The following is a 13,819-nucleotide window of genomic DNA, read 5'->3' on the forward strand; positions in this document are numbered from 1 at the left end:
GCAAATCAATGCTTCCCCCCATCAATTTCCACAGTGCCTGAAGTGTGGACTTGTTCTGATGGCCTGGACTGCAGGAATCAGAAGTGAAATGAAAGATTCATTTGTATTTTTTAATCATAAAGCAATATTTAGTGGTAATATTTCCCCCTCTTTTGCTGAACTTTTACCTGATTTACTAATTCTAGCCAAAAGTTGATTTACTAATATTAGCATTGCATGACCCTAATTGTAATTCTTTTTCTGCAGGTTAAAGAATGGCTCTGTTTAAACTGTCAGATGCAAAGAGCACTAGGTGGTGATTTAGCTTCAGTTCATGGTCCTATGTCACAGCCTCTTCTACCCAAACAGAAGACAACCTTTCCACCTTTAACAACCAGACCACCCTCCCAGCCCCAGCAGCCTATTCAAAAGAAAGAGATTTCTCAAACATCTGCTCCTTCCCAGCCCCCAGAACCTAAAAAGCCCCCACCACTGACAAAGCAACCATCCATGCCTGGCTCTCCCCCTGTGAAATTAAAACAGCTGCCCACTGAGCCTGTTACCCTGCACATCTCTCAGCAAATTGAACCCACTCCAAAATTTGGCCAGATCAAGCCAACATTGGTCGAAGATAAGCAAAAGAAGCCTACAACTGACAGTGTGCTTACCTCTTCGGCATCTGGTCTGAAACAGGATTCACAAGGTCCTAAAGCTCTGTCAACTCAACAGAAAGCAATGGAACCTCAGAGAGCAGAACATGCCAAGCTATTGCAGGACACCCATCTGGCTGGGGATAAAGCTGTCCTGCCAGATTCCAAAACTTTACCACAAGTGTCACAGCAAAAGTCAGATCCTAGATTTGTTTCTCACCCTGGATCAGAGACTAAAGGTCAAAAAGCTGTTGAGCCAACACAAATGAAGGAAGACTCTAAGAAGACACAAATAAAAGTAAACCCAAAACCTGATGCCAAGCAGGTTCCAAAAGGACAACAACCAGCTGTAGGCCCAAAGCCCACCCCAGTGCAGCCAACACCTCAGCCTCAAAAGCCTCAGAGAGCTCAAGAGCAACCAAGGCGTTTCAGTCTAAATCTGGGAGGTATTACTGATGCCCCTAAACCACAGCCTACAACTCCACAAGAAACAGTTACAGGGAAACTCTTTGGATTTGGCGCTTCAATCTTTAGCCAGGCTTCAAATTTAATCTCCACATCAAGCCAACCAGGGCCTCAATCCTTGGGCCCTCTACTGGGGCCTGCTACTAAGCAACCCCCTCCACCATCTCAGGTATCACCCAAAGAGGCCAGTCAGACTCAACCATCTCCAAAAGCAGCACCTGTGAAAAAAGAAGCCAAGCCTCCTGTGGCGGAAAAATCACAGCCACCCAAGGCAGATAACATTGTAACCGTTAAAGGATCTGAATTTGAAAAGAAACCTATTGCTGCTAAAGACAGCAAGCCTCAAATTGCTGAATCTAAAAAAAATGCTGGGCCACCGGGACTGGAAAAAACTACCCTACCTATATCAACTTGTACTCTTTGTAAAACTGGACTAAACATTGGTTCTAATGATCCTCCCAACTTCAATACATGTACAGAATGCAAGACTATTGTGTGCAATCTCTGTGGATTTAACCCAATGCCGCACATAGTTGAGGTAGGCAGTGGCATTTATATTTACTCTATATACGTTAGTAACTATTTTTCTAGATTGTGAATGTCAAAGCATATTTTTAATTAACAAGTGGTGCTGAACAATTCTAATGTTTCATTTGAGAGCTTGTATTTTTTTAATGAAATATTTCTGAAACTTGGAGGGTAGTCAAAAGCTATTTTAGATGAATTTCCTGTATTTTAAAGGAAGCTACTGCAGTAGATCTCGTAGGTTTTGCAGCAAAGGCAGGCTAATGATAATGATGATTACTGAACCCTTTGAAATTAGTGGTATTATAGCATGGCAGATTATTGTACTCATTCTTTGGAGCTCACCCTGCGGTAAAAGTTCTTTTTCATGTCTGTCTGTATAGCAACATTAATATGGTTTATTTCTCTCTCCTCCTCCTTTGATCAGTGAGTACTATTGAATGAAAGGATTTATTAATTGTTAGTCACTTTTCCCCAGCACAGTCTTTTAACTTCTCCCTAAATCTGTTAGGCAGGGTTGTACCTATACCTTCAAGTTCCATTAACCACATTCTGACTCTGCACTGTATGTGGGAGGCAGACTCATTTTTATGTGCCCAAACCCCTGAAGTTTGAGATATACGTGTGTGCAAAGTGGGGCAGGATTTAAGCAGGCAACAATCAGAAAGCCATTTAACTGATAAAAGGGCTGGAGTTTGAATGGGGCTGTTCATTGTTAAAATATGACAATATGGGTAGTTCCTTTCCCATGTAGCTATGCAGAAAAATGTTTCCACAAAAGACAATTATTGGAACAGGTTTAACTTTTGTAACCACCATTCTTTCCAGAAAAGCAACATTTATCATTTATTTATTGTTCTTTCTTGCAAGGGATTTTTGAAAAAGAGGGAAGGGATGAAGAACTTTGTCAACTTATAAGCAGGGCAGAAAAATGCCATACTTTCCTTATTGTGTTAGCAAGACCTTACTTGGTAAAAATAGACCACCAGCAAAATACTTGCAGGTGATTCAACTGTGTAACTCAATTGACTTAGTACCTGAGAAAAGAAGCTGTTAGTTAAGGGTATTTGGTATCCTAGTAAATAAACTAGAAATGGCTATCCCGGTTAGATCATTGTGACATCACTGCCATAGCATGAGTAGGACAAATCGGAAGAATACCGAAAAGAAAAGATCATTCAATGTGTGTGGACTTTATCTCCTGGTTCTCTTCTACCACAGTATTGTCAACCCTTGAGAGTGTGGAAAATCTGAGTCAGAGCTTCTTCCCTTTCAGAAAACCCCAGACTAAACCAAACAACAAACTCTCACGTTTTTGTATCTGTCTTCTGAATTTTTCAGCTTTTAAGGCAGCAATCCTGCACCTCCAGAATGTGAGGTCATTTGGGTTAAAAATTCAGGTAGAGATTTTTCAAAAGTGACAAAGGGATTCAGGTGCAAAAGTCCCATTATTTTTTAATGCAGCTTATACTCCTAAATTCCATCATCACTTTTGAAAGTCCCACACTTGGCTGTTAAATAAATGCATTCACAAAAATGTGAGGCTTCCATCTGACTTCCCTGCTGGTTCCATGTACCTTTTCCTAACACTTCAGGTGGGAAACTGGCATGCTATTTCCCGTTTTCCTCCCTTATCACTGTCCAACCTTTCCGCCTGGACTCCTCCTGTAAGCCTTCTAGAATTCCTCTCACCTATATCTCCCTTTCTGCTCCCCTTAATATTCACCCCCACATTCTCTTCCCTTCAAAGTCTCCTTCCATTTCTGCTCAGTTTCCTGCTCGTTATTATCTCTGTCCCTCCCTCTCACAATATCCAGCACCTCACATTCTAATTTTCTTCTCCTATAGTCTGTTTCCCCCCATGTCTCTCCTTCCCACCCAGTTGTCTTCCTCTTTCCCACATTCCTTTGTCTATTTTCCTTCCTGAACTGAAAATTTCCTTAGCTGCGGTCCCATTTCTATGTTACTCACCAAGCCCTTTTCTGTTCCTCATACCCCATGCTTTCCATCTTATTTGCTTGTTTCCTCTGCTTCCCTCCCTCATTTAGCAAGCCACTCTAGCTAAATGTCTTTGTCTCCTCCCTGGCCACACATTTTGAAGAGGATGCAGGGTTCTGTCCTGCATTTTTCCAATGGGCAAAAAATCATGAGGAAGGTCAAGTAATCGAGACATAAAAACCACCTGAAATTGTGAAAATTGCAAGTAATATAATGAGAGTTAGCATTGTATTCATTCTGTAAGTGTAGTGCTCTGTACAGCTGGAGTGTGATGTGCTCTATCAAGGGACAAACGGCTAATCAGATTGTGTTTATTACCAAATTCACACACTCCAGCAACTATTTTGGAAGTGGGGACGGGACTGCTTTACATGGGGATCAGAGGAAGGAATGCTCATAGTTGTTAGAATGAGATCATGAGGGAAATTTCACTCCCTCTGTTTAACACACACACTCTCTTTTTATCCTTACTCTCAGGGCCGGGCCACAACATTTTGGCACCTGAGGTGGGGAGCTCAAATGATGCCCCCATGCCCCCTCACTTGGGCCAAAACTTTGAAAGGTCTCAATTCTGCCTTCTTCCTGTTCTATTCCTCTCATGGTACTTCTCTGCTACCTACCTCAGTAAAGGAGAACTAACAACTTAAAATGCCTTGTTCAAAAGTAACACTTAACTTTCAAATGCCTGAACAGCAAATGTAACTTTTCTTGTCTCCCCAGTAAACAATGGCATTTTTATTTGTTTGCATAATCAAAGTGGTGCTTTCTGTGCTTTCTTGGTTGCAAAGATTTGAACTGCTACTGAAGGTCCACAGTCTGGGCCAGCTCATGCTCTGCTGAGATGGTTCCAAGGCTGACCAGCCTCTCCTGTGTCATTGTGGAGCATAGATGTGTTTTTATTAACTTCAGCTTGGAGAAGCTGTGTTTTCCACTAGCAACTGTTACAGGAAGTGTTAGAAGTATGCACAGAGCATTTGTAAAGAGGATGGTCATCTTATTTGTGCACATATATTTCAGAATATATGACTATATTGGAGTTGATCCTGCTGAACTGTGTCTTGAAAGGGCTTTCAGTTCATCACCTAAATTACTCGCATCAATATTGCCCATGTCATCATGTGTCAACACTGTCTCCTATGGGATTATCCCGTGCTTCGTAATCAAAATGTCTTCAGTGACTCTTGTATTTTCTTGAATGGGTGGGAAAATATCTTCAGTGTGAAGTTCCTCTGCCAACTTCTGTGCACTTTTCAGAACATTTTGAAATCCCTCATCTGACCAATAAGACTGTAGGTATGACTTTGTTTGTCCAGTTGTTCCATTGCTCCAGATATATCAAGGTCAGTACCTTGGAGTCTCTTGCTTACAACATTTATTTCAAACAGTATTTCATGCCACAACACTGAGCCACAGAGAAATTTGAAGTTATGTATGTTTCTGGTGATTTCATTTCCCTCTGCCACTGTTCTCCCACGAACAGTTCCTGTCATAGCATTATCCTCCATAATGGCAACTATGGCATCATCTGTCTTCCCAATTTGGTGTTTGATAGGCTTTATCGCCTCCGCTCGACTTTACCATCATGTGGCACTCAGTGTTTCAGTGTTAGAGAGGATGTTCCTTGATGTTGCTTCAAAATTTGCAGTTGATGAGTTGATGCACAGAAAAATACATAGATGCTTTGAATTACATTAAAAAATTCAGCTGCCTCACTAGAAACTGATGCTGCATCACTCACCACCAAGTTCAATGAATGAGAACTGCATGGGACAAAAAAAGCTCCAGGGTTTAACTCTCGGATCCGTGTCTGCACTTCTCTGTTCTTTCCTCTCATGTTGGCACCGTTATCATAGCCCTGACCTCTCATGTCAGCTATCGCAATTACTGTATCTTCCAGCTTTTTAAGAAGCACATTTGTCATACCAGCTCCAGTAATATCATCGTCAATAAATTGTAGAGACAGTCACCATTGCAGGGACATTTTCAATAGGTTCTGTTGTTGTTACAAATCTCACCATTAAAGTTGTTTATTCCATACGGCTCATGTCAGGTGTGCAGTCCAGAATAACAGAGTAATATCTAGCTGACTTCAGATCTTCCACAATCTTCTGTTTGACTTTTGTTACCAGTAACTGTGTGATCTCATTTTGAATTGTTTTTCCAAGGTAGTGGTGTGTGTACATTTCTTGGGTAGTGACTCTTGTTAGATACTCCTGGAGTACAGCATCAAACTCAGCCATCAGCTCCACAATTTTAAGGAAGTTTCCATTGTTTGGCGCACACAGCTGATCTGAAGTGCCACGCAATGCAAGGTTTTGGGTAACAAGCATTCTCACAATGGCAATGAGCCTTTTCAGAACATTTTCTGAGAAAAGAGACTCTGATGCAGTCTTCTTTTCATGCTGATCATCTATGGTAGCCTTTAACCTTAGTCTCATCTCAGGCTCTTTCCACCTATGGAATGCTCTCTGGTGATTTATTGCCTTCTCATGGCATGCCAGATTTCTAGCCAGATTTTTCCTGTCTTTGGAACATTAGACTGGAAGAGTTTGCAAGAAAAACAGTATGCAGCATTCTGGGTTTATGAGTACATAAGCCATGGCCTCTCCACTTCGTCACCATTGTGGATTTCACGCCAGTAATGTGTTGGATGGAAACTTCTATTTTCATTGTCTCTGGGGAACATGAAGTTTTTCACTTGCTGTGGCCCACGCAGTACAAGGAAGTCCCTCAGGCTACTGTTCAAGTGGGTCCACAGTCCTGGATCATCTAGACTTAAGGAACTAAACTCAGCAGCAGCTGTTTCTTGCGCCTCCACCACACTCTTCTCTGATCTACACTTTTCTTCAGGAATGTGCATGGTTACATCCATTTGAGATGGAGATATGGATGCTGCAGTAGCTGCCAGGTTACCTGTACTCTAACTGGAAGATCACCACTCACATTCTCACTGAGGCCGGAAGGCTCACTGTGAACATTTGTGTCTATGTATCTCAGGAGAGCTCCTTCCTGCTTAGATAGAAAAACTTCCTTTGCTTGCTTTCTTTTTTTGAATGCCGCCCCAGAGGGGCATTTTCTTCTTTCACTCATGACTGCTGTTCTGTGCCAGCTATAGTGGCTCTCAACACTCAGTTGAAGGGGACAAATAAGCAGGCTAGTTGCAGGGCCTGAATGAAGGCAGATATCAGCGTCTTAAGGGCCTAACTGGCTCCTGCTACCTCAGCTGACTGCCTGTTCTCATGCGGGTTCAGGGAAGCAACAGGAAACAGGAAGCTCCCTGAGAAGCTGGTGTTAATCAGTCCAGGATCCTAGGTGTGCTAGAGAGGTACATAATAGGCTCCTCCTCCACTCTCTCCCTGCAGCTCCTGCTGCTTTCTGTTATTCCCTCTCACCTTTTCTCCTGCCTGTTCTTATGTCTCCTCCTTCCTCCAGCACAGCACTCCACCTTCTCTGTGCATCTAGAGCAGAGAGAATACATATGCACCAGCAGCAGACACAATTTTCTACACTCTGGGTCCTAGTGGCACCTCCCTGGCCTCCCCTCACCCCAGTCTGGCAGCTGAGGCAGCCGCCTCAGTTCACCTCATGTTAAGGCCAGCCTGCTTACTCTCTGAGTTCTAATCTGGAAAGACCAAATTCTGCTGTTTTAAAGTCTGTATTTTTTCTTTTTAAAAAAATCTTTCTGCCTCTTTATACCGAAGTCAGGATGGATTTTGGGTCAGAAAACAATGCAACATCAGTCCTAAAATGAGCTTTATTTTGCAGTTGCTAATGCACCAGGGCAGTTCTTACTGGTGGTTGTGCATCAGTCTATGAATTGTTACCTGGTACCTGTCAAAACATGAGATGTGTCCTTTCATCACTTGGGAAACTAGAGGGAAAGCTTTGGGTATGGATAATAGAGAAGGGCCTGGAGGGTGACGCAGGAATGAAGGCAGCATCTATGCAAACGTGTTTGAGTGATTCTGATCCTGCCCCATTTAAGGGGGGCACAGTGGGGCTCAAAGAGCAAGAAAACACATGTTGAGTTGACAGATACTCAGGAAAATCTAACCAACCAGTGTATTTCAATCGCTGAGTACTTTTAACATGGAATATCCAACAAGCAGCCTGGTATCATGCTGTGGACAAGAGTGGCTGCGACTTAAGAGGGAACGAGATGCATGTTTATAATAAAGGATATTTGTTCGTGTCATTATGTGACAGCACCTCACCTTTTAAAGAATATTTCCTTCTCTGAATCCATTGAAAACAATTCCTGTGCTGACGAGCTCCAGTTAAACCTACAGAGCCAGTCTCTCAGCAGGTGTAAATCAGCAAAGTTCCATTGATATCAATGTAGCTGCACTGATGTTTACAAACTGAGGGTATGGCCCAGATTACCTTTTTTAAAAAAAGAAGTGATTGCTCTTTTTTTCTCATTTTGTTGATCTAGCAGTCAAATATTTATTTACCTAAATGGTAATTTATCTGTGAAGTAAACAACAAAGAACAATTAAATGACACTTGATAGATTTCAAAGACTTGCAGGGGCACATAAATCTGGTGCATTAACACAGATCTGAGCTACTGTTCTTATCCTACCATTTACACAATGGGGGGAGCATTGTTTACTGACTGTTTAATTAGCTTTCCTGTGGGTTTCCAGCTCAGGTAGTTGGAAGTAGTTCTATTTTTAGTAACAGAATACAAGAAAATTGCAACTGTCAAAGCTCAGAAATGAAGACAATGGAAACGACCATTTTGTGCATTTAAAGCTCAATGTAGCTTTTGAGAAAATACAGAACAGGATCAGAACTGGGTGGCTAATGTAATTGTTTGACATTCTGCAGGGGTGTGGGTAGGGGGGATGGCAGGAGGGAGGCATCATGCCATTAAATAGTGTGGCAATAAACTACAAGGAAGATTTTCAAAAAAGAAAGATGAGTTAGAAACATCCAGAGGGAAAAGCTAGGACATTAAAATCATAGAATCAGGATGGATCCTCTATAAATATAACATCTTAATACAATCTCAGAGCCTATGAACAAAAAAGGAAGCAAAATGATATTTGTGGTGCGTATATAATGTTAGCATATGCAGTATGTCTAATCTAATAGAAATGCCAAGGGAACAACAGACCTAGAGTTCTTTAGTCTTTTGATAGCTGTAAAATTATCCATAGATATTGGAAGGAAAAAATGGTTCCATCTGTGAAAGAATTTATTATGAAAGTGGTAAGAAGAATATTTTTGGAATTGAAAATAAGTTTGGGAGAATTTTTTTGGGAAAATGGATGTAATTTCTAAAACCTATAAAGAAACTATAATTCTAAGAGAAGGATATGTGCATGAAAACATAACTTGCATATGACAATCTTTAAATAGGGGAAAGGAATGTTTATTATTAGGCTTATTTGATGGGGTTGTCTTCTGTGTAAAATTCTACAATTTGACTAATAGATGGGATGTTAATGTTTTTGCTATCTTGGGCCCCCACTTGTATTTACTAGACTTTATTAACATTAGCACACAAATAATGATCTTTCCCAAAATAAAACAATGGTGAAGGGAGTGGGGAAAGTGGCTGCATTGTGAAGTCCTTTCCCAGCAAACTTGGTGATATCATAAAAGCAAAGAGCTTAGCAGGATTCAAAGTTCAGCCATTTATTTGGGTAATGAGAGCACCCAGAGTTATAATACAGAACATGAAAAAAAAAAGTTTTGCAATGAATATAAACCTTCATGCTTCAAGACATAAACTTCTAACTTTTGGAGCCAACAGGGCATTTTCCATAACTCCTACAGCAGGGTTTCTTGTACTTTTCTCTGAAGCAATTGGCACTGGCCACTCTCAGAGAAAGGATACTGGTGTAGATGGCTCCTGATCTAACCCAGGATGGTGATTCCTGTTTTCCAAATTCCCATTGATGGAGAAAAATGGAGCATCGACATTAGCGGGTGACCCATTTTGTTTAAATGGTTCAGGAGTTTATTCAGGCCCAAACACTACCCTTTAAAAATAATCGAAATCCAGCCCAATTGAAATGAGTCCTGTAATTAAATATCCAAATGTGGCAGGGGCTCTTTAAAGCAAGTCTTTGGAATACTTTAAAGTAATGAGCCATCCAAGATTGTAATGAAAATGTCCCTAAAGATGTACTGTATCATCTGCAATATCCATTACTTCTCTTTTTAATTTAGTAACAACTGTGCATTACACTGTCTTCCCTTTAGAGAAAACCTGGACATTCTGCTAGTTTGTCTCCTATTAGAGTTTTATAAACTTCTTTGTTGTATTGTGTTGGGGATTTGTTTATAGAAAAGAGGGTACCTAGAACACAGCAGAAAATTCTACTGATTGGAATACATAAAGAGGAATCCCTACCATCCTTCACAGCTAAGGGGTTTATCTATTTTTAGCAGCAATATTTTTTACTTTTGACATTTAAAACTTTTCTCTAAATTCTGATTATAAAAAGGTGCATGTTAGAATGCTTTGTTTCATAACAATGCCTTTATTATGCAAAAATGGACAGGAAAATACAATGTATAGGAATTCACCATGGTTTATGCAAGGTGTATCCTTTAATTGATAGCAACCATTTATCAAGAGAATTTTAAAATTCCTTTTACAAAAGACTGTATCTTGCATTTGAGCCACACAGAAAATAACCAATCACATAATATGCAGAATTAATCAAAAAAACAAAAACCTTTCTTCATTATCAGCACAAAAATGAAATTAATTTTACACCATATCAAGTATTCCACATTTCATAATGAACTTTAACTGTGTAGTTTGTGTTAAAATACCTTCATAACTAAGCAATTGATATTTGTCCATATTTTTATAAAACATATATACAATTGAAAGAACTAATTCATAGATTCCAAGGTCAGAAAGGACCATTGTGAACATCTTGTCTGACTTCTTGTATAACACAGGTCATAGAACTTCCTTAAAATAATTCATGGAACATATTTATTAGGCAAAACATCCAAACTTGATTTAAAAATTGCCAGTGATGGAGAATCCACCATGTCCTATGTTAAGTTGTTCCAATGGCTAATTACTTTCATTGTTAAAAATGTATATCTTATTTCCAGTCTGAATTTGTCTAGCTTCAGATTCCAGCTAATTGATAGGGTGCCAGATCACCACACTAAAATATTGGGACACATTGGGGTGCCATCAGCCCTGCCCACAGTCCACTCCTGCTCCTCTCAGGCTCTGCCCCAGGTCCCGTTCCCTCTCCGCTCGCCCCACTCCCCCACTGTGCCCTTCCGCATCCCCTGGCCTGCCACTGGCTGCGTACCTCTTCAGTCCCCCGCCCCACTGCTCACCCACTACTCACCCCTACGGCAGTGACTTCCCCTCTGCTGGGTAGGTGCTCACCCACACCCCTTCACCGCCTTTGCCCAGCCCCCATTTCACCCCCTTTCCCCACCCCTGCCCTGCCTCTTCTCTGCCTCCTCCCCATAGCACACCACGTACCAGCTCCTCCCCACTCCCTCCTGGAGGGAGGGAGGGAGAAGGAGGCGAGGAGCGGGGAGCTTGGCTGCAATTTTTTCCTGTGGGTTCAGTTCCTCCCTCTTCCTCTCAGGTGAGTGCCCAAACCACTAGACTCTAAAGTAATTCTCTCTTTCTCTGGCCCAGTGCATACTTAATTATTTATACACTGTGAAACAGCTTCAACAGGAGGGACTGAGAAACCCACACCAGAATACCTCATAGCTCAGTGGTTAGAGCATTGACATGAGAGGTGGGAGACCCATGTTCTACTGCTTTCTCCTCCTCAAGCTGAGGGAGGAATTAAACAGGGTATTCCCATATCCTGGGTGAGTGAACTCAATGATATTTCAGGACAAACAATAAAAAAAGCAATTGAGGACTTGATTGGATTTCACCCTTTGGTATGAGGGAGGAACAACAGCCTCCCTTCCGAACAGACTTAGCCAAGAGTCTTTTGCAAGGTTTGGGTAGCTGGGTTGTTAGTGGGGTTGGACTGGAGCAAGGGACCCAAAGGTTGTGTATATCTCCTTCCTAGCACTACCGGGAATCCTCTCAGAAATTAATGCAGCCTAAGTGTGGATAAACTTCGGAAGAGAATCCTCTCTTTTAATGGTGATTCTAAGGGCTACTGCCTGTGGGTACTTGTAAGCAGTGCCCTATGGGCAACTCACTGGAAGAGATAATGCGAAGGCACTAGGGCACCAAAATCCACTTTGATCAGTGTAGGTTTGGGGAACGCTGTGCTGGGAGAGGACATAGCAAGCCTCAATGGAAAAAATTAAGAATGATTGGTTGCTATCTCAGTACTTTTATGGTATCCTGGCTGTAGTATCCGAGCACCATGCAGTCACCAACCTTTGACAACCCTCAGAAACCTCTTTGCAAGTAGAGAAACATTATCCTCATTTAACAGAAGGTGAACTGAAACAGAGACCGATTGTGTCTTGTGACGCAGTTTGGAATTGAACCCAGATATTCTGATTTCTAGTTCAGTGCCTTCTCCACAAGGACGACTGCCCTCCTCTTGCAAAAAAAAATTCCTTCTCCCTGGCACGTCCTTTGGATTTTAGCGATGAGGAGGAAATCTGGGACTAAATCTAGACTCTAAAAAAGACTGACAGTGTCTCTCGAAGTAGGTATTTGATCTTTTGCTAGTGTTAGCCTCTTAATTCTTTTTCTTCTGTTTCCTCTGCTCCTAAAAGTTTCCATTTTGCCTTCCAGAACCCAGAACTGCACGAGTGACTAAACATTGTAGATATAGACAGAGGGGTGGAGATGTAAAGCTACACAAGGCCAGATGGCTTTTATTAGTGTTGTAATGTTTGTTGTTAGTATGAACTCCGAAGAGATGACTGCTGCACCAATACATTTCATATATGTACTGCTCCTGTCTAGCTAGCAATTCTCCATATCCAGAAGGAATTCATGTACACTGAATTCTTCACCTGTAGATCTTGTCGATTTCTTAGTACTTTTCAGGATGAAGAACACTTGATTGGCATAAGGCTTTAAATGCTGATCTTGCAGTCTAGTTTTTTTCCTGCTATTAGAACACCAGACAGACTACAGACTAGAGCATTAGTGAGGGACAAGATGAGGTCTGAAACCTAAAGTAGATAATCTGAAGAATTACTGATTTGGCCTTAAGCCAGGTGATTTTCTTCTATTTTATTTCATCAGGAATTTGCATCATGCTGCCATTATTAAAGAAATTTTCTAAAGTCTTAGCTTAGCTTGTTGTATCTAAGCTTGACAGCACCCAATGAACTTTTTATGTTTATATTAACATTTTAAGGTATTTTTCCCTACAGCTTTTCTTTTGTTACAGGATCTTTCTTGTCTTTCACCTCAAGTGAATGCATAATTTTAGTTCATATTGTCTTGAGAAAGAAACAAAAATGCTGATTTGGCATTTTAAAAACTGGTCTAGGCATCATGCGCTTTGATGATCAAAACAGAGGAGACTCTGTAAGATACCATGACCTGTTTTTTCAAAAATGACTTGTGATTTTGGATGCCCTAATTTTTGGGTGTGTGAACTGAGATACTTTTCAGACGTTTTATTTTTCAAAGGTTCTGAGAACCTTTAAACATCCAGCTGCATTAATAATATACACATGCACAGTCCCAACTTATCTTTCTAACATGACCAGAAAAATAAATAGCACAAAATCTTTAAGTATCACAGGACTGAGAGAAGATTTGGTTACTGCTGGTCTTGCCATAGACACATCATGGAGTGTCTTATTGATGTTGTAACCTCCCCATAGGCAAAATGAACAGCCTGCACTCTTCCTGGGAAGAAATACGAAGGATGGTTGGGGCATGATATGTGATGAGATTTTGATGTGTCTGAAACCTACAGCCAGACTTCTTGACAATTGCTAGTTCTCATGGACTCACATAGTCACCCCTTTATGCATTGTAAGCATACATGGTCTTTTCTATCCAACTAGTAAAGGACTGGTATCCAGGTATCCATCTTTTATAGTCAAATTACTGGGACCGATAAGATGGTTTTGTATATCTAGTAAAACTCTGACAAGAAGTTCTACTGTAACATGCATGTGCATTCACTGGGGTCATATCTTATTTCCCACAAGACAGTCTGTGTTGTCAAAGTAGTTAATAAGTCCCAGTTAGCACACGCAGTTAACATTTCATATTACACTGGGCCAACCAAGAGGCTAGTAGTGCTCATCAAAATT

At 41.0% G+C, this 13,819-nt stretch overlaps 1 protein-coding gene across 1 annotated transcript in view; it reads left to right on the forward strand.

Annotated features, from left to right (window-relative positions):
* Positions 1–13,819, forward strand: part of PCLO (piccolo presynaptic cytomatrix protein) — a 612,599-nt gene that overhangs the window by 22,512 nt on the left and 576,268 nt on the right. The window contains exon 3 of the mRNA XM_075064425.1: positions 247–1,632. Coding sequence (XP_074920526.1) covers positions 247–1,632 — 1,386 coding nt within the window. The remainder of the gene's footprint in view (positions 1–246; positions 1,633–13,819) is intronic.

Source organism: Chelonoidis abingdonii, chromosome 1 (genome assembly GCF_003597395.2).
Source record: "Chelonoidis abingdonii isolate Lonesome George chromosome 1, CheloAbing_2.0, whole genome shotgun sequence".
Taxonomy (NCBI): Eukaryota; Metazoa; Chordata; order Testudines; family Testudinidae; genus Chelonoidis; species Chelonoidis abingdonii.